We start from the raw sequence: 24083 nt of genomic DNA on the forward strand, positions 1-24083 counted from the left end.
CATAATGCGTTCAAAGTATAAAAACACTAAGCAAGCGATCCACTACACTAGGACCACTAGCATACCTCAAATTTTCATTAAGCTCCATGTGCATATGTTAAATTTGAGACAGTAAATATCCATTCAGCCATTTTGGCAGTGCCAGTGCCGTTGGCACGTGCAGAAAAAGAGCAGTATCGGCAGTTGTTCGGCCCGAGCTTTCACTCTATATGATCGTCTATAGATGAAACGGGCTAATTCATTGCTCTGAAATACTCCATAATGGCGTGGGAATAGTTTCTCTTCATATATAATATGCCTATTTGGATCTATACTGCGGGTGAAGCTGTTCCTCGGGTCTTGGGGCTGGTAGCCTTGTGGGGCGTTCTTCTAGACCCTCTTTTAGAGAAATTTGGTCTCGATATGCAGTTGGATAGTTCTAGGCTATGTTGATAGAAGAAATCCAGCTAACAGCTAGAAGAGGAAGTGGCTCTGATTAATGACAACTGCGTTGCATGTACATGCATTTATATATAGCCTCAACCACGAAATCCTCTTAATGACCAAATAGAAGGACTACAAACACATTCTTCAACCAGGAATCACAGGGTCTCATATAGTGACCGGGGGTTTAAAACTGGCAGTTCACGATTTGGAACGCTGTAGTTATAATTTGGCACTGCCAATCGGACCAAGGGTATGTCGCAATAAAAATAGCTTGCTAAGGAATATAGGCTTCAATGATAGCTCGCTCTAGGATATAGGAATGTAAGAACAGAAGATTCAAGTCTCTTGCAATATCATACGGCGTACATGGTTTAATCAAGAAAAAACCCCTTTCTAGCGGCTATACGGCTATTGCTCCGCGGCTAGTTATTTTCACCTTCTAGCTACGACACTAGGAACGGAAATAACTATTTGAATATAACGTCCTTATCATCTCGGTCCAAATAGGCCATATCATTGAAGTACTAGGTCCATGGCAGAGGAGGTCCATGGCAGAGGCATCATGACCGACTGTTCGTGTTATTGATAGATCTGAACTTTGCACACAAGTGCCAAAACCGGCTAATATTAGGTAGTTTATTCGGATTTTGAGGTTCATACTGGCTGTATAGGCAGTGCTATTAAGATGGGCGACGTGCCACCCTTGTTCGCGTGAAGTATATGGTAAGATCATTATTGTTGCACCTGATATCCGACGAATTTATTTCAATTCTTCAAATGTTTATCTCATTTACCCCGCAATCTAAGTAGTGTAACGTTACAGTCCAGAGAAGCTTTGGGGGCTTCGAGGGCTTAAGCGTATTTCGCCGAGATATCTAAATTATCCCGTAAATGTGGCTTGAGGAGAGAATTGGTAACTGACGATCTGCAAGGTCGTACTCGCCCACAGGCTAAGTCAATGTTCGCCCAATCAATGATCAGCAACACCCGAGAATTCTCTATAACTACCTCCACCTTACCTCGCTATAATAAATTATATATTACGATAGACGCGCCAAGTTACGAGCGGGGGAGGTGTTGAATTGCCGAGATCATGCTAGCTTTCCAAAATCACCCCTAGCAGTTTAAACTGATCGTCGGTGTGCAGCTTCTTGCACTTTCTGTTCCTCTGTTATCGCAAAGCACTGCTACCTGAGAACACTACCATCTGTGAACTACCACCTGAGAGGACTATCCCCTGTAGATCTTACCTTCTAGGATACTCGAGATATCCTGTTCTAAAATGCCGTTTAGGATACAGGCTGCATACGACCTAAGGAATTAATCAAACCAAATCAAACCCCCAATGGTACCCTTTCTAGGGGCTATTCTGCACTCTCCTCGCCACGATGTAACCGATCGTGGTACCCCGTCACTTCCGATCTTGGAAGGTTATCAATAAACACCTTTGGGGGCTGTAATCCCCACCTCCCCTGATATATAAACCATTCCCTTGAACATGTTATTTCTTCACACAATGTTCAATCTACACCGCGTCACCTGCCTTCGGGCTTTTGTTGTCGCCCTTGCCACGCTTGGGTCAGTCAACGCTGTACCCATCGCGAACGACCTCGCTGGCCGTGACGCCGGAGGCCCCGCAGTATGGCCCACCCCTCAACAGATGACATTAACCGGGGGAAAGGTATCGCTCAAGGGTGACGTAACCCTCGTGACCGACAATTTCAAGGATACGGCCACAATCTCCACAGTCAAGGAAGTCGTGGCTGCCGCCGGCGGTAATGTTGTTCTCGCCTCCAAGCCTAGCGATAAAGGCACGCAGATTTTTGTTGGCACGGAGGCAGAAGCTGGATTTGCTGTCGCTGCTGCCAAGGCTCTTGGTGGAAACTCTGCGAATGGCCTTGATGCCGACGGCTATGTGTTTGCATGTGGCCACTATGAGCAAAAGCCAAGCATTGTACTCAATGGTGTCGACGAGCGTGGCACCTTCTATGCGGCACAGACCCTTCGTCAACTTCTTGACGGTGACCATATTCCCGGTGTCAAGGTGCGCGATTGGCCGCTCATGTCTATCCGTGGCTCGATCGAGGGTTTCTACGGTGTCCCCTGGTCTCATCAGGCACGTCTTGACCAGTTTGCTTTCTATGGAAAGCACAAGATGAACACATATGTGTACACACCCAAGGATGATCCACTTCTCCGCGCTAAATGGCGTACACTTTATAGCGGTGACGAGCTTACCCAGCTCAAGGAGCTTGTCGAGACTGCAAATACCAACCACGTCGACTTCACCTATGCTCTTTCGCCTGGCTTAGATGTATGCTACTCGTCCGATGACGACTTCGACGCTACTGTCGCCAAATTTAACCAGCTACGCGACTTTGGTGTCAGCAGCTTCTACATTGCGCTCGATGATATCCCTCTCGAATTCCATTGCGATGCCGACAAGAAGAAGTGGCCAAAAACAGAGAACGATGAATGGATTGCCGATGCCCAGGCATTCTACCTAAACCGTGTTCAGACCGAATACATCGAGCCGAACGACCTCGAAAACCTCGAGACCGTCCCGACCAACTACGCCGGAAGCGCAGCATCCCCGTACAAAACAGAATTCGGCACCAAGCTAAACAAGAAGATCCGCGTTCAGTGGACCGGAGAAGGAGTCTTCAGCGACGATATCACAGTTGAAAGCGTCGAGACAGCCGACGCGAGCTACGTCACCGAAAACTTGTTCCTATGGGACAACTTCCCAGTCAACGACGGCAATCGTGATCGCCTATTCCTCAACCCGCTCACCAAGCGTGCTGCCGAGCTATACAAGCATCTCCTTGGCTTCACCTCAAACCCAATGAACCAGCCATATGCCTCTATGGCGGCGCTCGCGAACTACGGCGATTATACGTGGAACGGGCCGTCGTACGACGCCACCAAGTCCATGGATGCAAGCCTATGGGAGCTGTCGGGTAGTGACAAAACCGTCCACAATGCACTCATTGCATTCGCCGACCTCAACCAGAACTGGCCGTACCAAAGTCCCGAGGTCAATGCTCCCAGTCTTACCAAGGATATTGCGGCTTTCTGGGCTGCTCGCAAAGCCGGCACCAATGACGGAACTAAGGCGTTGAAAGATCGCCTCGCACTCATCATCACCATCCCGGATGTTCTTCCCAAAATGGCTACCAAGGCCTTCGCTACGGACGTGGCACCCTGGGCGACTGTTGCTAGGCAGTGGGCGAACGCCTGTCAGTGCTTGATTTCCATGCTCGAGGCGCTCGATAGAAAGGATCAGAGTACGGCAGATGCTGAGTTCAGCTCTGCTAAGGAGTGGGTTGAGAAGACGAAGGCTAAGACTGTTGATGACCGTAATACTGATGGTGAGGACCTTCCTAAGTCGATTGTCCCAATTACCGGTGATGGGGCGTTTGATACGTTCCTCACTAATGCCACCGCTATTTACAATGGTAAATAGATGGGGATATAGGGTTGGTAGTATAAGTCGAATAGACAGATATAATGCACGCATTTTATACAAAATGCAAATATTGATCTGAAGCACTAGTCAGTGTCGTAGGAGTAGAGGCAGTCAACCATATTCAACAGCACTGTCAATCTACGCACAATTCTCTGATTTCCGCGTAAGAATAGTAGATCCAAGAATTCATGGATCAATAATGTTAAGACCGGCGATTTTCATCAACTAGCGAGTACGGGCGACTAAGACTCCAACATATATCCATTATTTTGCACTGACATAGCATTCACAGAGTATACATGCGCTTGAGAGGTTGGCTAGTACTCATCAGCATGATTACCCCATTGAACGGAAAGTTGTCCAACTTACTTCGGTTTTCGTCCTAGCCGCAGTAGCAACTTGGTAACCTCCATGACAGCCGGCAGCGTTGCCACAAGAGCGAAGATCTGACCATAACCCCATTCGTTGCCAGATTCCGTAAGGTTCATGCGCACTGTTCTCTCGCAATCTGCGATCAGTACTCCAGCGATACATAGCGCAGCTATCATTCGTTGGAATCGTGGAATACCCATCACGAGTTTTGCATCGTCGCAAACCCTACCAAACCATGTATTTTGTTTTCCACTACTCGGCGACGTCCACCATCTCCGCTGCTTGATGCCTTGCCTAATTGTTTGGTCGTCATCCATCCACAGAAGTATCTTTGTAAAAGACCACATTCTCGGGTTCCTAGATCGGATAATCCGTAGGTCTGTATGCCGCCATTCAGTGAGTGATCGCCGAGTTTCATAATTGTACGACAGCCAAGCCTGGTGTGATGTATCCGAGAATGGAGTCCGCAAGGATTGAAGCAAGTGAAAGGGCCCATATGTCCATAGATTCTGCTTGAACCAGAAGTAAACAACACACAGCATCATAATCAATTGATAGGATCGGTTGAGCGGCGTGACAATGTTGCCATCCACAAAGAAAGTGCTGGATCGAGCACAAAGGTTGCATTGTGGATGGTTTCCAAGACAGGGCATGTGGATGGTAAGGTACAATTTCACGGCAACGTACATGATCAGTCGTACTTGTTGCGCCATAAATAATCCCGGTGAATCTACCCTCCAGGACTCCATAACATACATCGGCGCGAGTGTGATTGTGAGTAATGCCGAAGCAACAGTCGCGTGATGAAGGCTCAGTGCGCCTTGCCAGAGGAAAATTGCAATCGTGATAACTATCGCTAAGGAAGTGATGACGAGCGTACTGTATGTTGAGCTTTTCCTGTTCGAGCTCGACGAGAATCCGAAGATAAAGACGTTACATATGGATTGAGTGTATGTAGAAACCCGCATCTACGTATTGGAATACACTTGGAGTTAGAAAAGACGGTTCTGCACGCTGAGAACAGTCAAGAATAACTTACACCGATGCCTGCGATATCGGGATCAGCCTCAACCACGCAAGGATTCTCACATGGAATTATTTTGGGGCAATATTTGGCGTCCGTTTTATACCATTTACCGACAAGGCTAAGGGAAATGATCGGGATTAGAAGTAAAAGGACCAAGGTCCCAATTTGGACCCCAAATAAAATCCGTAATCGGGGTCTTGGTTGTCCATCCGGATTGCAGAAAAAGCTGATACACAAGTCAAATTATATTCAACCTTCAATTTCACAGAGCAGCACAGAGTGACTCACGGTTTCTGGAGCCATACCGGGATCCAAAATGGTGTGTGTTTTTTTATACCGCGTGGCATAATGGGTAAGTTGCTTGGAACGAAGCAACCCAAACCACTCGAGCGGGGTAAGACCAGATAATTAATGGACTATTTGCCTGCAGACTAGCCGACTTGGACGAGCGTGAAAGGTTTTTTGAAATATGTGTCTTCCTTCGTTCACTGCGTTAATGGAGTGGAAATCGCAAGGGGAAAAAGGTACGAAATGGTTGCCGGACAGCTGACCGAATCTCCTGCCAACTGGTGTGTTTAGTCTGTTTGTTTGCACACATGCAGCGATGAAACGATAGCTATTTAAGGAATTATGTATTACCGTATGTCGTATGTGCTAAGAATACTGCCTATAATGTGAGCTATGGGCGCGCTAACCGCGAAAGGTACGGCGTCATGCAAAACAGAGTTCAGCAAAAAAGATTGAAGACAGTAGATAGGTAGAACCGATTTCGAGCGCTAAAAAAAACTAAAAATACATCACGAGGCCTTGTAAGCTGCGAACTATTCTTATATCTATATATCACCATTTTAGGGAGGTTTTGTAGGTCTCTACTCTTAGGTATAAAGATTACCGCTAATTTCATAATTGTAAGCTATAACTTCCCCAAAAGTGGTGACATAAGTTCGTATGTATGGTGTGAATAGCATTATTTTTGCCTTCTAGAGATCATTGGCTGATAGAACTAGGGTACCTTGCTGATTGCGGCCTCTTTAATATGGCTTTTTTAATACCCGAAACGGGCATTTTATTGCACGGCACCTCTATACCGCTGCGTACGCGACTATCAATATGGTCACAATTTCCTATTTTAGCATCCATGGTTAACCTAAGAACCAGTAGATTAGTAATTTTAAGACTGGAGGTTGCTATCGCGGAGCAAGGTAGATGATCGTTTAGATACAAAGAAGCACCACGAAACCAAGCCATAGAAGACACTACATGCAATGCATACACTCATCAATTCTTTGTAGTCTGATCCCACAGACTGCGCACGGTAACACCATCCACCCACTTACCCCCAGTCTCATCCTTCTGCACAATGAACTTCAGAGTCCGTTTCTCACCAGGAAGTAAAGAGAACGAGTTATCCTCAAAGTATCCCACCACGCCAGCAGGATAGTCAAGCCATGTATACAGCGAGACAGCATTCTGAGCCTCGACGGTGAACGCACCAGTCTTTGCATCATGAGACAGCTCGAGTTTCGGGTTTTTCAGTGCCAGCTCCTTAGGGAAGACGGGTGTAAACTGGTTCCGGTGTGTGAACGTAGTCAAAGTCTTGCTTTCGGCATTCGGGAGACGACCATGGGCAGTGAGATCAATGACCAGGACGGCATCCTTCGCATCAGGCAGAGAGAGCTTCGCCATATTGGTTTCGTAGATATTGGTAGTATTGAGTGCTCCAACAGAGAAATGTTTTGTCAAGGGAGTACCCGCGTTCCCGTGGATTGGCTTGCCAGACAAGTCCGTCCAGGTAAGATTCACCGTTCCCCCAACAGTCTCCCAGAGATCCGATGTTACATAGATAGACAAATCGCCCGTCGTATAGTTCCAGAATGGTGAGACGATAACTGGCTGGAAGATATCGCGGGTGACATAGTGGAGGACCTTCCAGCGGCCGTCATATTCGATGCCAGCCCATGTCGGAGCCTGCCAGATATCTTCGAGTTGCCAATACAGGGATCCGAGCTGGCGCTCAGGCATTCCGCTTCCGCGACGATAGAACTGGATTTCGGACTTGTACATATCTGCTTGGAAGAGCTGGGTTGCATGACACCAGGAACTGAAGTTGGCGATGGAGTCTTGCTTGTCGGGGACTGGGTAGTATGTCTCTACTGCTATGGTCATTTCGGCCATGCCCTTAGATGAGTTACTGTAGTTGTGGGTGTCTGGGCTGTTTGCTGGGTAGTGGTGGTTTCTGAGCATGATAGTACTGCTATTGAAGTGGAGGTCTTTCTCATCCACGGCTTGCTGCCATGTTTGCAGACTTGGCATGCTGTGGTAGCCGAATTCGTTAGCGAAGCGGCCGACGGGGTAGCCGTCGGAGTTGAACGCCCCATTGACATCATAATTGTAGTAGTCTGTGTTACCATAATAATAGCCTTCTGCGGAGCCATTTTCGTAACGCTCAATCATAGGAACTGGGGCAGAAAGGTCAACTTCCAAGAAACCGTTGTTGGTGCTACTGGGCATATATGAAATCGATCGTGAGTTCTCGTAAACCAACGGGAGAATCAGAGAAATGAACAGATGCTCGTAATCGCCAAGCACATGGGCATAGGATGCAGGATCAGCTTTCTTAGCGGTTGGTAGCTCCAAGTTTTCAAGCTCATTTCCACCAACCCACAAAGCTAAGGATGGATGATGGTTGACGCGTCTCGCATTGTAGACGATCTCGACAGCAACATTGTCAAGGAACGCTTGGTCCGTGGGATACAGAGCATCACTGAATTGGAACTCGCTCCACAGCAACACTCCGCGTTCGTCGGCGAGATCGTATATGAAGTCCGGAAGGTAAACGCCTGAAGCCCAGACTCGGAGCATATTCTGATTTCCAGCGACAACGGCGTCAAAGAGTCGCTTCATTTTGGCCTCGGTGACTCGTGGCCAGAAGGCATCCGGTGGAATGAAGTTCGAGCCCTTGGCGTAGAACTCATGACCATTCACCTCGAAATGCCAATTCGCGCCGGGCGCGATACCCTGCGCCAACTGGACATCGGTGATATTGGATCGGTTCAGGAAAATGGTACGGAAGCCAGTGCGCTTGGTTACGCTGATGAGGTTCTGGTCTTTGTTCTGAATAGTGGCTGTAACGTTGTACATACTTTGCTTGCCCATACCCGCGGGCCACCAGAGATTTGGTGCTGTCTGGAGACGTTGTCAGACATAATCTCTTATCCCGTTATTGAAAACTTACTGCATCAACTATGGTAGTACCGCTGATAGTTTGTCCAGATACAACAACGTTATCGAGCGATCCGGACTTCAGTACTTTTCCCGACTGGACATCCTTGATTTCGATAGACATGGATGGATGGATAGGCGGGGAGCCGAGGTAGTCAATACTTGCATTCACAATCCAGGGCTGACTCTGATCAGGAGCAAGGTGATTAATCTGGCCCTTTCGATAGATGTCAAATCCTGTGTTTAGAACATATAAATCTTCCTCTTTCTCAGACTGCACCAGGTAGATATTCTGCCATGGACCAGCAGGTGAGAACGCTGGGCCCCAATCCCAACCAAAGTCGGACTGTTCCTTACGAATGAACCAGCGGTTAGGGAATTCATAGGTTTCCTGGACACCAGTCGGCCATTCTGCAGACTTTATCAGACATTGGACCTAGTGTCATGTCTAGTGATAGAATACTTACCGGGGGCGTTTGGATCAGCGGCAATTGCATTTTGGATCTTAGTAGCACTTCCAAAATCGAGAGAGACGATCGGGGAACCTTTGCAATTTTTCAGGGCAGTGGAAATGTCAAAAGTATACTGCCGGAACTGGTTGTCTGTGGTTCCTATGAAGTGACCGCAGAACTCGATGGTTGTAAACGTGTCAAGTCCATTAAAAACAAGCCAGGAGGACTTAGAGTTGCTCGACCTGTGAAAAATTAGTAAGAATTTCAATTGAAATAGCAAAGGGTACAGACAAGCCCTTAATTGGTTTACTTGTGTAAGTCCAATTGCTGTCTACGATCCAACGCAAGTCGAAGTCATTCAATCCATAGTAGCTTCGACGTGATTCGAGTCAGTATAGAACCATTGCAGGAGAAACGAGCTTCAACTAACGGTTCATCTGTTTTTTCTTGTTAGATTGGTGAATTTTTGTAATCAAAAAGGACTCACCAATAACATTTGCGGCCAGAAGGTCCAAATGCGCCTGTGAGGGGACACGGCCAGGGACGCTAACATTCAGCGCCTTACTGCTAACAGTCCATCCATCACCGCTCAAATCCAAAACATTCTGCCCCAGAGTTATTGACAGAATCGATGGAAGCACTGCTAGTACAAGGTGATTCCAAAGATGCATAACGTCAAAATCCCAAACTATGCTGTGATGCGAGATTGAAGGGTTGCGATCCTATGTAAGCCCTATTTATCTCTATAGATCTGATAGTGGCGGCGAAATGTCGGAGAATCAAGTAGATGATCTACAATCAAAATACTATATCAACCACGGTGTTGTTCGGAGTTGAAATAGAATGGTGCCACACAGGCATGTAGCCCTCAGCACCCCTCGCGAGGAAAAAGTAACGGTAACACCACTAAGGTACGAATTGCGATACCCGGTGAGATGAAGAGAATTCCGGTCTAGACCTGCAGGATATACCTATGTCCCCTGTAGGGACTGCAGTATTGCAGTATTGAAACTACAAAGTAATTATGTTGTATGTATACAGAAGGTTGAGAGGCTCAAGGCTTAATTTCTTAGTGCGGGGTCCAAGGGTCCCCGAAACGTGATCTAGAACAAGTAATCAATGTATGGCTCTAGAAGCAAGAAAAAGCGAGTTTATTCACCTTTGCTTCAATAAATCAAGTCTCTTTTAATGACTATTTCATGTATTCATGTATTTTGTATTCTTTCAGTAAGCGAGGCATTACCAGTTTAGAACTACTGGTAAACGATAGATTGTAAAAGAGTTGGCCAGTTAGCCGATGAGTGGTCAAAACATGATGGTTAACATGTAAGGAGTATTCTGTAGATTTGCGGTGATTAAACAAGTTGGCTCAGAAATGAATTGAGTCAGCCTTAAATTGGGTTACAAACTAAACAAACAAGCTAATGTATATAATTCTGCTGATTAAGCTAGTTTATGACTGCCAAGACTACTTTTTATGCAAAAAGCTTTAGTCTGATATCTCTATGCTAATAGGGCCAAGAACAAATCCTATGACGAATAAGCATAAATTTGCGTTTAGGAGATTGTTGTATGAAGAAGAAAAAAAAAAAAAAGAATCTCCCTCGAACTGGTTGGGGGGAATTGCCTGCACCCGTAATTAGACATTAGGCGCCAGGTGTGAACGTCATGTCCCCTCTTTGTAAGCAACTGCATTTGTAATTCTACGGACGTAACTTTTAGCGATGCCCGACCTACCACACGGATTTCGGTCTACAAGATGACCGCAGCAGGTATATTTGACAAGGCAACAACCTACGCGTCATTCACTTCTAGTAGCAGGCTTTGTAATATGCCGAAGAACTTCTAAGGTTATTGTAGCTGGTCCTTACATTGAATCAGCCGCAACACTCCCAATATAGTTCATACCATAGCTATATATACCCGATAGGAGCTCCTTGGCTATATGTCGTTCCAGAGCATCCAATTCATCGTCTATTTATTTCAAAGTTAAAATCACTACAAGCATCCTACCACAACGCAACAGTATCGTCAGTATGCGTGTCCTTCTTATTGGTGGCAATGGACAGACTGGCCGTCTCGTCATCGATGAAGCATTGCAGCGCGGCCACAAGATTACAGCCTTGATTCGGGATCCCTCTACCCTTCCAGCTAGGGAAGGCCTAACCATCGTGAAGGGCACACCACTGGAGCCTTCGAACGTTGAAACCGCTTTCAACGCAGTCCAAGGAGATATCCCAACTGCTGTGATCGTTACTCTGGCATCCCCGCAAGTAAAGGGGACCCGAGTCATGACGAACGCGCACGAAAACCTCATCGCTGCGATGGAAAGGCACGGCGTTTCCAAAATTGCGACATTGGCTTCATTTGGTGTTGGGTCTTCTTTCCCGAATATCACTGTGATTATGAGATGCGCAATTTCCAAAACCAGCTTGAATTATGTGTTCGAGGACCATAATCAAGTCGATGAGACACTCAAGAAGAGCGGAGTGAAATTCGTGTTGTTCCGGGCGGCAAGACTGACTCTGGGAAAGAAAGCGCCCGTTCAGTTCTTCGGCGACGACGGGAAAGGACTCGGTGTTTTCGCGGGCTTGGGAGGGATCTCCAGGGCTAGTGTGGCGGCATGTCTGGTGGATGCTGCTGAGAAGAGCACTTGGGATCGAAGCACTCCTGTGATAACGAACTGATGAGGTATCAAGGTATGGGCCTCTACGAGACGAGAGAGAAAGATTGTGCTTTATGAAGCCATATCTATGAGTTAATGCTTTTCGGACATAGTTAATATCATTCAATCAATCATCTACTTAACCTTACTTTTGTTAGCAGCTTCTAATTTGCATTTTTGTGTAGGAAGTATCCAGATGGCTTATGCCACAAATATCTCGAGAAGGTCGGAAAGACTAAATTCAAGAAGGACTAAAGTTTTATAATAGATTTAAAGAGAGCGAAGAGAGTAAAATAGTGAAACGGATTTCGAGCGTCCCCGTAGTTTTTAAATTGATTGAAAGACAGCGTGTAGGGAGTCTGACTAACTTCACTCCCAGATTCATTAATACTAAGAAGGTGAGCACGTTAAATTAGCCTGCCTCTTATGCCCAGTAATTATCTTCAGCTGTCAGAATCCTGAAATACTATAATCCTAGTAACATGACATTCAATGGGGATCGTTCATCAAATGTTTATTGGCAAAAATCTCAAACATGAAATGCTGTCTATCTTCCCATTATACATGTGTATCTATACATGCTTCTTTATATTTTCTAGGTGTCCGCAGTTGATCCACTGTCAGATTCCTGCGCATCGCCGATACATCACCCTGTGTAAATCCAAGTCCATCAATGAGATAGTCCTCCACGCCGTTTTCAAACGTGCTCTCAAATGATGCCAGGAAAGCTGCCATGGAAGTAGCTCGAACACCACACAATTCGAGCATACCCAATGCCTCGGGAGACAATTGGCTGACGTCGGCTGCATCACCCCCCGAATTTATCGCAAATGCTTGCATGAGGTTCTCCCGGGCGCTTTCAAGTCCAACTCGAGTGAGGATGTAATCGTTGATAATATCGTCATGAGGTCTATTGATCAGGAGGAGGACGAGAGCGGCGAAGACACCTGTGCGATCTTTCCCGGCTATGGGTGGGAACTTATGGTTAGCACGATCTATTATGAATGGGATTTGCACGCGATTATGTCAAAATGAAACATGAGAGCAAAGTGATATATACGTAACATACCCGAACAATGAACAATGAACGGATCATCCGGTTTATCTCTGATATGCTTGAATATCTCAGTGAAACATGGTGCAGCCGCCTCAAGGATCCCGAAGTACATCTTCACGAAGCCTGCAGCGCCCCTGTCTGGGCCTGCAAAATCACGGAGATTCAAAGTCGCCGGTCGAGCTCCGTATGGTAACCATATCGTCTCGACTCCTGTGATAGAAGGCGCCGGTGCTTTTTGTCGCTCACCTTCATTCCGGAGGTCGAAGATAGTGGTGATTCCCAATTCGGTTGCGATGACCGATTTCCCGGGCCCCCAGATGTCGGACAAGTTTCCGGATCGATAAAAGAATCCCGGACGTAGCATGTTGCCATCGTGGCTCACGTCGCGAAAGTTGGTGACACCTTGTAGAGGTATAAATGGTGGCATGGATGTGATCTGGGTTACGAGTGCCTGCGGGATGGGAGTTCTGATATCGGTATTTAATACCTCGCGGATTTGGTCGGTTTCATGCATGGTTATTTGGTTGAATGTACAAAGGATTGAAGATAAAATTCGAAATTCGAAATTCGAAGGTATAAAGAAAGCTCATGCCAACTATGTCATCGTCTCCATCGAATAGTGGAGCCGAAGCCTGGTGCAGGCACCAATGTCATCATATCCAATGACCTCAGGCTTCATTTTCCAGGAACTGTCTTGGTAGTTTTTTGGAGTGGAATTGTTAGTAGAATTGTTAGTGTTCTTCTCGGTAGTCTTCACAGATATCCTTTTTTAGATATTTCCCCCTTACTGGTGGCCGTTTTACATACTCGGGCTGTCCTTTTTGACTTCATCCTCTTGTTGACTTCATCCTCGTACAAGTCCTAGAAAATGAGAAAATAAACCATTTTAGAAGCCAAAATAGCAAACAAAATAGCAAACAGTATCTACATATTGCCCTTTGTGTAACTTCAACTTCCCACCAATCAACTATATCTCCATCTTCTCAAATCAAACTCGTCTATCTAGTCATGACATACCCAGGCATCGACGGTAGAGTCGCAGACTTAGAATCAGGCATACAGTGGCGCATCAGCGCAGCAGTCTTCCGGTACAGAGCGAACGGAGAGCTCGCTGTCTTACTTATGAGGCGAGCCACCGGTGAGGCCACATGTCAATGGTGTAATGTTCCAATAGGCCCAGTTCTCAATACTGATGGGGCCATCCGCGATACCGTGGAGCGCATAGTTCTCGACAAGACCGGTCTTGGACTCCAGGGTGACCACATTATCGAGGAGGTGGGGTCATTGAGGTGGGGATCTGAAGGGGAAGTCATCATCAAACTCAACTTTGTGATTTATGATGAATCTTTCGACCTCATCACAATCCGTTACGACGAGTTCTTTGAATATCAATGGGTGCAAGAGGAACGTATTGGCACTCTCGCCATCCCTGTCTCAATGCAGCATATGATCCGCGATGGATTTGAGCTACACCGCTTGGGGGTTTTTTGAGGTGTGTGATATTTGAGACCTCATTTTAGATATGGAATAAAGATACCGAGAATACAAAGAATGCAATCAAGTGAGATGTTGAAATGTTCCAAATGTGTCTGTATTCTCTTCCCCGCATGCATCGGATACTCGGTTGGCCGCGGTGACGTTAAAATGCCGACGCCAACCGCTCTCCGCAATCCCCAGATTTAACACTCAAAGACCCAATCTCTCACCTTTCTCTCATTGAAACAAATTAAATCTACAATGTTAATAACAAGAGACGCCAAAATGTCTCTAAACCTCCTGACTCGAAATGGCCTGCGCAGCCAGCCCATAACTGCAGCGCGCATCGTCCCCGCACGGAGGTGGAGTAGCTCCATCTCGCAGCGGCCGGGGTCAGACAGGTGATTACTTAAAAGACAATGTTTTTTTTTGGTCTTTTTTGGAGCCACTGACAAGATGTTGATTTGTTTAGCGTTCGATTCCCAGGAGCTGTCAACAGCAAATTCACCTCGGAGATGACCTTCCTTAAAGCCTCGGATCTGCCCGCTATCCCTACCTACCGAGTAATGGACTCGGACGGTTACCAGGTTGATAAGACGAGACCAGCACCCGATGTTACAAATGAGGAGGTCTTGACATGGTACAAAAATATGCTGTCTGGTTAGTTAGCCCCCGCTTGACGTGATGCCAAGTAGCTAACTTTTGCCATGCAGTAAGCGTTATGGATGTGGTCATGTTCGAGGCACAACGACAGGGTCGCTTGAGTTTCTACATGGTATGTCCAATTTATTAATTGTGAAAAGCACACTGCTAATCTGACCGATTATCTGTAGGTTTCCGCCGGCGAAGAAGGCATCACGGTTGGGTCCGCCGCAGCATTAACGCCAGATGATGTGGTCTTTGCACAATACCGCGAAGCCGGTGTATTCCAGCAACGTGGATTCACACTAAAGAACTTCATGAGTCAGCTATTCTCCAATTGCAATGATACAGGCCGTGGTCGAAATATGCCAGTCCACTACGGACAAAACTATCCTCGCATGGTCAGTATCACCTCCTTGCTACCGCAAAGTCCATTTCGTAACTCACACACCCAACAGCACACGATCTCATCACCATTAGCCACACAAATCCCTCAAGCTGCCGGAGCAGCCTACGCCCTGAAACTCCAAGACCTCCAAAACCCAAATCGGGATCCACGCATCGTAGCCTGCTATTTCGGCGAAGGAGCCGCCAGCGAGGGTGACTTCCACGCCGCACTGAACATCGCCGCAACAAGATCCTGCCCAGTCGTCTTTATATGCCGAAACAACGGCTACGCAATCTCAACACCAACACTAGAGCAGTACCGAGGCGATGGAATCGCCAGTCGCGGCGTGGGATACGGCATTGATACGATCCGCGTCGACGGCAACGACGTCTTCGCCGTAAACGAAGCAATGAAAGAGGCGCGTCGACTTGCCCTAAGTGACGGTGGTCGGCCTGTACTGATCGAAGCCATGAGCTACCGTGTCTCGCACCACAGTACCAGTGACGACAGCTTTGCGTACCGTGCCCGCGTCGAAGTTGAGGATTGGAAACGTCGGGATAACCCCATTATCCGGCTGCGGAAGTGGCTTGAGAATCAGGGGATTTGGAGTGAAGAGCAGGAGAAGGAGACGCGGGATGAGATGCGGAAGGCCGTGTTGAAGGAATTTGGTGAGGCGGAGCAGGAGAAGAAGCCTTCACTTAGGGAGGCTTTTGCGGATGTTTATGAGGAGATTACTGAGGAGCAGAGGGAGCAGATGGCGGAGCTTAAGCGCATCTTGGAGACTTATCCTGATGAGTATGATCTGCGGCCGTATAAGGATGGTATTAATGGTTTGGATTGAGAGGGGTTGTCTCTACAAAATATATATGCGCCCCTTCGGGTGTTAGAGGGTTATATCAAATACAAGAGCTATATCCATTTAGATTCCGGGGATGTTCAGAGCAAAGATGTTTAGTTATGATGTTTATTGAATATTCCAGCTGCATTTATTTATGGGATCTCTCACTAGCCAAGAACAATATAAAAATATACAAACCCTAATATCGTCCATACCCCCTACGCCGAGCCCTCCGACTTTGCGCAACAGCAACAGCGACCTTAGGCACAGTAGAGAGACTCATATAATTCTCATCCGAAGCCAGATAAATAGCACCGAGCCCCATACCCTTCGCCAACCGAACAACATCATCGACATCGGCATCCCCAGGCGTCTGATTCAAAATAACAGCACTCTTTTCATAATAACCAGGCGTCGAGAAATGCTCATCAGGAGCCAGAGCGACCCAATTAGCATAAGTATTCTCATACTCGACAATAAAGTCCGCCGCCGCAAACCACTTGCCAACATCAGCCACGAGCTTGACGCCAGGGTTAAAGATAACGGTGTTTAAGCCGCTGCTCTTAGACTTCCTCGACAAGTTCTCGAAATAGGCGAGCTTGCTCTGATCTTCACCGTTGGCTGCCTCGTCGAAAAAGACGCCGGAGAGACGGATATTCTTCCCTGTGTAGGTGGCCCATTTCGCGTAGGTAGCGATGTCCTTTTCGACTTCGGAGCTGGATCGTGTGCCTTGTTTTGTATGGGTGTATCCCAGTAAATTGGCATTGGAATAGCTGTTTAGCTTCGCGATGGCAGTTATGAAGACTTCTTCTGGGTATTCTGTGTCGCCGGGACCGGTTGATGGGTTGATGATTAGGTAGAATGAGATTGAGGGGTGGGCTGCGATGGAGTCGTAGATTGTATTCCATGCATCTATGCCAGGCCAGGCATATAGCGGAACTAGTAGGCTGGTTGATATGACGGTTGAGGCTAGGGTAAGCACAGTAGCTATGATAGGAAGTAATAGGAACATCGTTTTATATGTTTGGGCTAAAAGCGAGGAAGGAAACAAATGAATATGGCACCCAGAGGAGCCAGTTATATAGAAATTAGTGCAAGGAAAGGGAAAAAAAGACTAACAAGACTGACGGGAAAGTATACTATGTGAGTAATGCACGCTTTATACACCTGGGCATGCCGAGAGACTCGGGAAATAATATCCTATGGGAAGAAAGGGATCGGATAGCAACAGCAGAGTCAAAGATCAGGCTCAATCCCTATTGTTTCCAAGTCGCAAGTAGCAAGAGACCTAAATTGACACCAATCAACCACATGTTTCAAGAGCCAGACATCTTGGACACGAGGTAAATGGTTCATTCGCCCTGAATAGCCAAATAGGCATCGTGTGACACCAAGAATGAGCTACTCCGTATTGTCGGATCCCTTCGGAGGAATGAGCCCTCATTAAATGTCTGGGCTTGATTGAAATGTACAGAGTAGAGGAATGCGGAAGTCAAGAGTTCCAGCCCTGGCGGAGGCGGTAATTGATCTCTTGGCATATCCCCCCTTGATCTGTAGATATTGATGTTTTGAGCTACATTAGCCGATGAGAATCGGAGTTCAGATATATTACTCGCATGTAATGGCTACAATGTAGTGAACGCGCCATGTCTCAGATATGACCCATTGACTGGCAGATTTAGGTGCAATATATATATATATATATATCACACCCAGAACTTGTAACATTCAATTCTGGAGATGTTTCGATGTTCACTTGGCGTTGAGGGGTCTCTTAAATTTGAAATTTGGTTGCTCAGTGTATCTTAAGTATAGTATTAAGGATGAGCCTAGAAAGTGCATGTCTAATAAAAAAGTTAGAAATCAGGTTACTAGGACTAGGTAGACAAAAATAATGTTACAATTATTCATTCAGGTTAAGATAGATAATGATACAGAATGGACTAGAACGCCGTGAAATACCACACCATCCGGGGTATCATGCAAATCCATATGTACACGCATAGAAATTCCAAGTCCAAGTCCGCCCAGGAATACGCGATTGCGAAAAGGACCGACAACTCCGATCCAAGATAGAGTCAATGGCTGATTGCTGATTACAGCTCCGACCCAGCAGCAAAGTTCAATGCCTGCTGCTGAAGCTTCTTGTTGCGTCGAAGCAAAGCTGCAAACTTCTTGTCCAGCGAATCCATTTCTTTCCGGGTGAGCTCGAGGTCCTTCTGAGAACGACCGGAGAGATCCTTCAGCTCCTCGTTGGTCAAGCCGGCAACGTCGTCGAGGGTTGGGTTGGTACCGACCATGCCCGGATTGCCCAGCATATGCTGCGCGGTAACTGCAGCAAAGGAGCGAACAGCAGCAGGGGTGGTGTTGAGAAATTCTGCCGAGTTGGCGACGGCCCAGTCATGGTTGCGGGTGCTGTCTGCCTCCATGGCCGAGAGGACATTAGGTGGGATCACGGATTCCGCCGCCTCAAGAGAAGAGGATGGGGAAGTGGCACCCAGGCGAGTGGGCATGTCGTCAACCCAGCAGATGTTGAACTTTTCTGGGTTCGCGAAAAGTGCTTCCAGGCCTCCACTGGGATTGCTTGCATCGTCTCCAGTCATGAAAGGATCCGTGATACCGGCCATGTTCTTCTCCAGCTCAAGGTACCGCTCCTCCTCTTCTGGCTCCAGATGGCGCAAGACACAACCGCGGGGGAGTGATGAGGCATCGAGTCTTGAGGGAATCATCGCCAATTCGAACAGGCTCTCCACGAAGCAGAGTTTTCCGATCCTCCTCGGTCAACTCGTTGGGACACTGGAGATAATCGTAATCCTCCGCAGTGCACTTCATGTCGGTGCGCTGGCTGAGGTTGGGAGGGTTGAAGAGGGAACTTTTGTTGAGATCAAGTTCGCCGGACTTGTGCATCTCAGCGAGCAACTCATGAAGAGGCTTAGTTCGTTCAACGAAAAGATCCTTGATTGCCCTTCCGAGAGCCTCGGAGTCCTTGACTAACTGTCCCACTGTATTGTTTGAACGCCATGGCTCTACGGGGATTTCCTTCTGAACAGGTGGCTCTTCAACAGGGGGAGGAGTAGGCTCCCTGACAGGCTTAATCTCCTTGGCTTTGACTTTCTTTGCGGTAGTATCTACCTTGGGTTCGGCCTTGACTGGAGAAACACTCGCGGGTTTCACAGGGCTCGCTTTTTCTGGGGCACTAGCAGCGGGTGCATCGGCTGTGCTCACGGTGGCTGTGGGGGCCTTCTTGGTCTTGCGCTTTCGCCCCATGATAGGCGCTTGAACAGGCTCCTCATTCACAGGCGCAGTTTCGACCTTCTTAGCTTCGGCCTCCTTTGCCTTCTGCTTCCGCTCCTTCTTGACCTGGCTCTTGGTCATGGAGCGAACGGGGGCGGAGCCGATACGAGTAGAAGCAGGAGGGGAATTGGCACGAGAAGCAGAGGTGGAAGGATAGTAATCAGCTTCCCATCCCATATCAGCAGGAGTGTCAGGGACGCTGGTTGACGAGATACTCTGTCTTCTAGAGCGGGACTTGGTACCTCCAGCGACAGAAGCGGGCACAGAGGGTGCGGTGACAATGGGAGGAGTTTCTGGCTTCGGGGTTTCTACTACACGCAGAATACGAGGCTGGCGAGTAGCAGGGGAGTCAGAAAGGCGGGATGCGATGGTTTGCGGTGTGTCAGGTCGCGACCCGATCGCAGAGACAGAGCCAGGAGGTGGAACCTGCTCAGTCTTGGCGGATAGGGGTAGCGGGGAGCCAAAATCGAGTGGGCTTCCTTTCGTAGTGGCAGAACTCGGCTGCATCTGGTGTGTAGCCTTTGCAGGGGAGTCTTTGAAATCAGCTCCAATGTTGAACTCGCTCTTGCGTTGGGTACGAGCCTTGCTCGCGGGCTTTTGCACGGGCGATCCAAAGGAGATTTGAGAGGCGTCCTTCACGCGGCTTGATGTCAAGGGTCCACCCACGGTGAGCTCAGGACTTAAAAGACGAGAGGGGCTGCCAATACGGCTCTGCGATGGGCTGTTCAGTCGCGAAATACTAGGCGTCAATCCAGGTGGGAGAACCGGGGCAGGAGACGAAGGTTTAGAGGAGTTGTGTTCCTGAAAGACAGAAGAGGAGGGATGAGCATGGGGTAAAGGCAGTCCAGGTGGCAGAGTTGGAGTTCCAGCACGAGCGGCTGACTCGCCAGGCAACTGAGACTTCAAAAAGCCAAAGCTGTCAACAGGTCGTCGATCTTTGGATTGATCTCCAAGAGGGGGGAAGTCCTCATTTACTAGAGCATTGAGTCAGCGAATGTCCAATAAAGCAAAACGTGGCGATGGAAGTGGTCAGATGAAGGTGAGGTAAAGATCAGATCGAAATCGCTTCAGACGATGGTGAGAACTAAGCAGCAGCAGCAGCAGCAGCAGCAGGACGACTAAGCGAAATACAAAAAGACCACGAGATAATTACATGATGGGCATCTCCCGGACCAGGCACAGTGTAGGACAGGGCGTCTATGTAAACGGCGGCTGTGAGGAAACTGATTTCGAATAAGACCCTTTTCGGCTTGTGGTATCAGGGTAGGGAGATCTTAACGTACATTAATCCATAATAAACACCCGAGGTCTTCAAGACACAGCAGATCATATAATGGAAGTCCGGATGCAAAAAAAAGAACAGTAGAAAGGGAATACACAGCCGCCGAATACAAAGGGAGCCCGGAACACACGCCCGTATGTCCATGAAATGCGAAGACACCTGGAAAGAGCCAGAGGAAACATGCAAGAAATAAATAGCAATTGAAGGAGGCAGGCGAAAGACCCTAGTGCGCCAGGTGAACGTCCAGCCATCGCATAAATCAGAGCTGTCGGTCTGACCGCGAATAAAACAGAAACAACATATGCAAGGCCTCCATGTCGAGGAGAAGAAAGAAAGGGAATTGATATCATGTCATCAGGATAAATCAGGCCCATCAAGGGAAGGTCATAGCGAAAAGGCGAGGAAAACGCAGGAAATCAAATCACGGGAACAAGAGGTTGAAGGGAAACCATGGGATTCACCACCGACTGATGCCACCACCATACACCATCGAGGGGTTGTACCCACCTTGACCCTGACTCCCGTACAACGCCTGCCCAGCAGTAGCATTCGCACCGACTTGATGCATTCTCGCCTGCAAAATGCTCGGGTCCGCAAGATCTACTACACCACCTCCACCGGAGGAAGTGTTAGCGTGTCTGTGCTTCTTCCCCTTCTTCTTCTGCTTCTGTGGGCCGGAATCAGGCATTACACCCGTTTGGGGCCCATAGAAGGAGCTGAGAAGGCCATTGACAGGAGTCATGGGGGGCGGGGTATTGTGCTGTTGAAGAAAAGGGAACATGAACTCACGCTTAGCTGCCTCTTGGCCCTGTAAACCACCAACATTCGTACCAGTTCGTCCACGTAGTAGTTCGCGCATTAACTCGGGAGTCGGATCTTGCTTTCCTCCATTACCACCAAGCCCAGAGGTGAAACCATGTCCTTGTGCGAACATTCCACCACCACTAATGGGAGGGGTACCGGCCGTCTTCAATCCCGGCGGGGGGCCCCTGCACACCACTGGCATAGAAACCGCTTGCTGCAAGACTGTGTTGAGGGCTTGGGGCCGAAAGAGGGTTGGGAGATGAAGATTGCATTTGACCCAGCATGCGTGCGTTGGGCATATTCTTAGAGCCGACCTCATTTGCAAAGGAGAATCTGGAAGACTGTCGGTTCTGTGCTGCCTGCAGCGCATTGAACTGTGCCATCTGGTTCTGCACAAGGCCTTGGCGGACTTGGGCAGCTTGGTCCAGAGCGGCAGAGCTGAGGGGATCAGCCAGACCAGCTTGTTGATTGCCGGCGGACTTAAGTAGCATCAACTGTTGTTGCTGCAAGGGAGTTAAGCTTCGTCCAGCGAGGTTCAAGCCTTGGAATTGATGGCTAGTGGCAGAGACAGGAGATCCAACAGTTGAGTTGTCCGCAGTGTCCTGTTGCGAAGGCGGCTGAATAGCACCGTGAGACTCCCGGGTCTGGCGATTGCGCGGAGGATTGGCTTCCTCTGGCTCACCACCTAGCTGGAGGCTACCAGCTTCACGGCTATCCTCCTCGGCTGCAACAGACTGGAGCAACTCGTGCTCGCGGCTCAGACGCTCCTGTTCGACTTTCTCGCGCATTGCTCTGCGCTTGACGCCGCCATATGGGTCAATGAAAGACGGGTAATCCTTGATTAACTTCACCTCTTCCGCACTCAATTCGGCCGTGCTAAAGGAAAACTTGAAATCCGGAGAGTTGATATCCTTGAGCAAAGTGTCAAAGGGTGATGGCAGCTTCGGGGGTTGAGGCGCACGGCGAGGGCGTGGTTGCGGGGCGGGGGATTGAGGATCAACCTGGGAAGTTGATTGTGGGGCTTCTTGGGAAATCGGAGATGGCTTCTCTGCTCGCTTCGGTTCTTCAACTGGGGTCGCCACATTGACACTAGCTGGTCGTGGGCTATTAATGGAGGCTTGACTGCCAGTAAGACTAGTCCTCCTGGTTCGCTGAATAGCAACATCTTTGTTAGCCCAACTGGCGGTTGATGGCAGAGCCGGGCCATCTGGTACGCCGGTGCGACTACTGATCGAGTCATCCTTGCTCGGTTGCCGGCGCATGGGATGGGCGATGGGTTGAGCGGACCTCACGTGAGAGGGAGTAGGTGGGATATTTGGGCGTTGGGTGGAAATCGTGTTCATAGATGAGAGATCCTGGCGGCTGTAACTGTCGCTGTCCTCCCCAGTCTCGTGCAAGAAAGTGCAGTTCCGATTATTGCACTGTTCATTGCGAAGGAAGGAGGAGCAATATTTGGTTGTTCCGTATTGCGCCCTGAGCACTCGATCGCCATTTCCAGAACCGTCCACGGCGTTGATGCACATCGCAGCATCGGCTTTGCGCGAGAAAGTCACGTAAACACCAATTCCCTGGTTGGGGTTACCGCCGGGCTTAGCCTTGCTGACCACGATCTTCTCAATCTCGCCATATTGACCGAAATATTCCCGTCCACGGAGCGTTTGAAGGAGTTGATTTTCGTCTCGGATCGTAGGGTTGAGGCCGATAACGTAGACCAAGTTCTTTTGGACCACGCGGACACCGGCTAAGTTCTTCCGACTGGAGGCCTCGATTTCACGCTTTTCGGCTTCCTTCTTTTTCGCAGCCGCCGCCTTACGGTGTTTCAGTGCCAAGTCTGCCTTGAACCTACACACAGTATGTTAGTTGGGATGTGGCGAAGATATCACAAAGTATGGGTCAACTCACTCCTCAACGTCAGGAATCTTGTACTCGATGGTACTTTCATCATATCCGCGCCGACAGTTGGGGCATCGTCCTTCTTCATTTTGCGTTTTGATATTATTGTAGCAGAATTGGCAAATCTATAAAAAAAAGATCACAGGTTAGGTCTGGGACAGGGAGACAAAAACGAGCGATCTGTCCCTGTCATAACAAGGCGAGTAGTGACAAAATCGCATCGAGAATTATGATCAGAACGTACCTGGTATCCACAAGGACACGGTTTAAAATTCTTATCGGAAAGATCGAACTCTTCAATGCACAGGGGGCTGTGGGGTGATTAGTACACAGATCGCGCGGGTTGAATGAGCGTCAAGACGTACCAGAACTCGTCATCGTCGTCGATGACGGAATCGATCAATGAAAGACCAGACATGGTTGCGGGGAATGTGGTGACAACCGGAGAGGGACACGAGATCTCAAACGCCGACACCTGATTAAATCGGACGAGAAACTGTGAAAATAAAAGAAGTACGCTGCCCTGCAAAGTGTAGAAAGACGAACAGCGATTAGATGTTTGGAGAGGAACGAGACTAAGAGAGGGCAAAAGAAAGGGTGGAGATGATTGATAGAAGAGGGTGAATGGGGAGAAGAAGGAAGGAAATTGTGAAGCGCGGCTTCATTTTGCTGGCATTGCCCGATTGAGTTTAGCGTGTGCCCAACACGTGACCAAAAGTGCTCGACCACTCTAAACCTTCACAATCCGACTTACGTGCCTCCGTCCCCTCCTCCCG

General features: G+C 48.3%; 9 protein-coding genes across 9 annotated transcripts; 4 read left to right on the forward strand and 5 right to left on the reverse strand.

Moving 5' to 3' along the window:
* Positions 1–1942: 1942 nt before the first annotated feature.
* N7487_001504 (uncharacterized protein) lies at positions 1943–3892 on the forward strand (the record flags this gene model as incomplete). Its single annotated transcript, XM_056869252.1, has 1 exon — positions 1943–3892. The coding sequence occupies one exon, from the start codon at positions 1943–1945 to the stop codon at positions 3890–3892; it is 1950 nt and encodes a 649-aa protein (XP_056734036.1).
* A 289-nt stretch (positions 3893–4181) lies between these two features.
* N7487_001505 (uncharacterized protein) lies at positions 4182–4467 on the reverse strand (the record flags this gene model as incomplete). Its single annotated transcript, XM_056869253.1, has 2 exons — positions 4182–4212; positions 4265–4467. 2 exons carry the CDS (start codon positions 4465–4467, stop codon positions 4182–4184), a joined length of 234 nt encoding a protein of 77 aa, XP_056734037.1.
* A 2105-nt stretch (positions 4468–6572) lies between these two features.
* On the reverse strand, positions 6573–9639 carry N7487_001506 (uncharacterized protein; the record flags this gene model as incomplete). The annotated part of the gene is made up of 6 exons (XM_056869254.1): positions 6573–8480; positions 8530–8927; positions 8984–9210; positions 9260–9340; positions 9399–9414; positions 9456–9639. The coding sequence occupies 6 exons, from the start codon at positions 9637–9639 to the stop codon at positions 6573–6575; spliced, it is 2814 nt and encodes a 937-aa protein (XP_056734038.1).
* A 1365-nt stretch (positions 9640–11004) lies between these two features.
* Positions 11005–11655, forward strand: N7487_001507 (NAD(P)-dependent oxidoreductase; the record flags this gene model as incomplete). Its single annotated transcript, XM_056869255.1, has 1 exon — positions 11005–11655. The coding sequence occupies one exon, from the start codon at positions 11005–11007 to the stop codon at positions 11653–11655; it is 651 nt and encodes a 216-aa protein (XP_056734039.1).
* Positions 11656–12191: 536 nt separating this feature from the next.
* Positions 12192–13204, reverse strand: N7487_001508 (tyrosine-protein phosphatase; the record flags this gene model as incomplete). Its single annotated transcript, XM_056869256.1, has 2 exons — positions 12192–12598; positions 12703–13204. The coding sequence occupies 2 exons, from the start codon at positions 13202–13204 to the stop codon at positions 12192–12194; spliced, it is 909 nt and encodes a 302-aa protein (XP_056734040.1).
* Positions 13205–13698: 494 nt separating this feature from the next.
* Positions 13699–14181, forward strand: N7487_001509 (uncharacterized protein; the record flags this gene model as incomplete). Its single annotated transcript, XM_056869257.1, has 1 exon — positions 13699–14181. The coding sequence occupies one exon, from the start codon at positions 13699–13701 to the stop codon at positions 14179–14181; it is 483 nt and encodes a 160-aa protein (XP_056734041.1).
* Positions 14182–14451: 270 nt separating this feature from the next.
* N7487_001510 (thiamine pyrophosphate-dependent dehydrogenase E1 component subunit alpha) lies at positions 14452–16037 on the forward strand (the record flags this gene model as incomplete). Its single annotated transcript, XM_056869258.1, has 5 exons — positions 14452–14567; positions 14639–14826; positions 14880–14941; positions 15000–15209; positions 15267–16037. 5 exons carry the CDS (start codon positions 14452–14454, stop codon positions 16035–16037), a joined length of 1347 nt encoding a protein of 448 aa, XP_056734042.1.
* Positions 16038–16233: 196 nt separating this feature from the next.
* N7487_001511 (spherulation-specific family 4 protein) lies at positions 16234–17046 on the reverse strand (the record flags this gene model as incomplete). Its single annotated transcript, XM_056869259.1, has 1 exon — positions 16234–17046. One exon carries the CDS (start codon positions 17044–17046, stop codon positions 16234–16236), a length of 813 nt encoding a protein of 270 aa, XP_056734043.1.
* Positions 17047–18130: 1084 nt separating this feature from the next.
* On the reverse strand, positions 18131–23826 carry N7487_001512 (CCR4-NOT core ubiquitin-protein ligase subunit MOT2; the record flags this gene model as incomplete). The annotated part of the gene is made up of 7 exons (XM_056869260.1): positions 23673–23826; positions 23552–23618; positions 23317–23432; positions 21692–23256; positions 21079–21636; positions 18777–20302; positions 18131–18700 (listed from the first exon to the last, which is right to left on the reverse strand). The coding sequence occupies exons 1-7, from the start codon at positions 23723–23725 to the stop codon at positions 18131–18133; spliced, it is 4455 nt and encodes a 1484-aa protein (XP_056734044.1). The 5' UTR covers positions 23726–23826.
* Between the last annotated feature and the right edge of the window lie 257 nt (positions 23827–24083).

This window comes from Penicillium crustosum (genome assembly GCF_028827405.1).
Source record: "Penicillium crustosum strain IBT 35664 chromosome Unknown utg000001l_segment0_segment0, whole genome shotgun sequence".
Lineage (NCBI taxonomy): Eukaryota > Fungi > Ascomycota > Eurotiomycetes > Eurotiales > Aspergillaceae > Penicillium > Penicillium crustosum.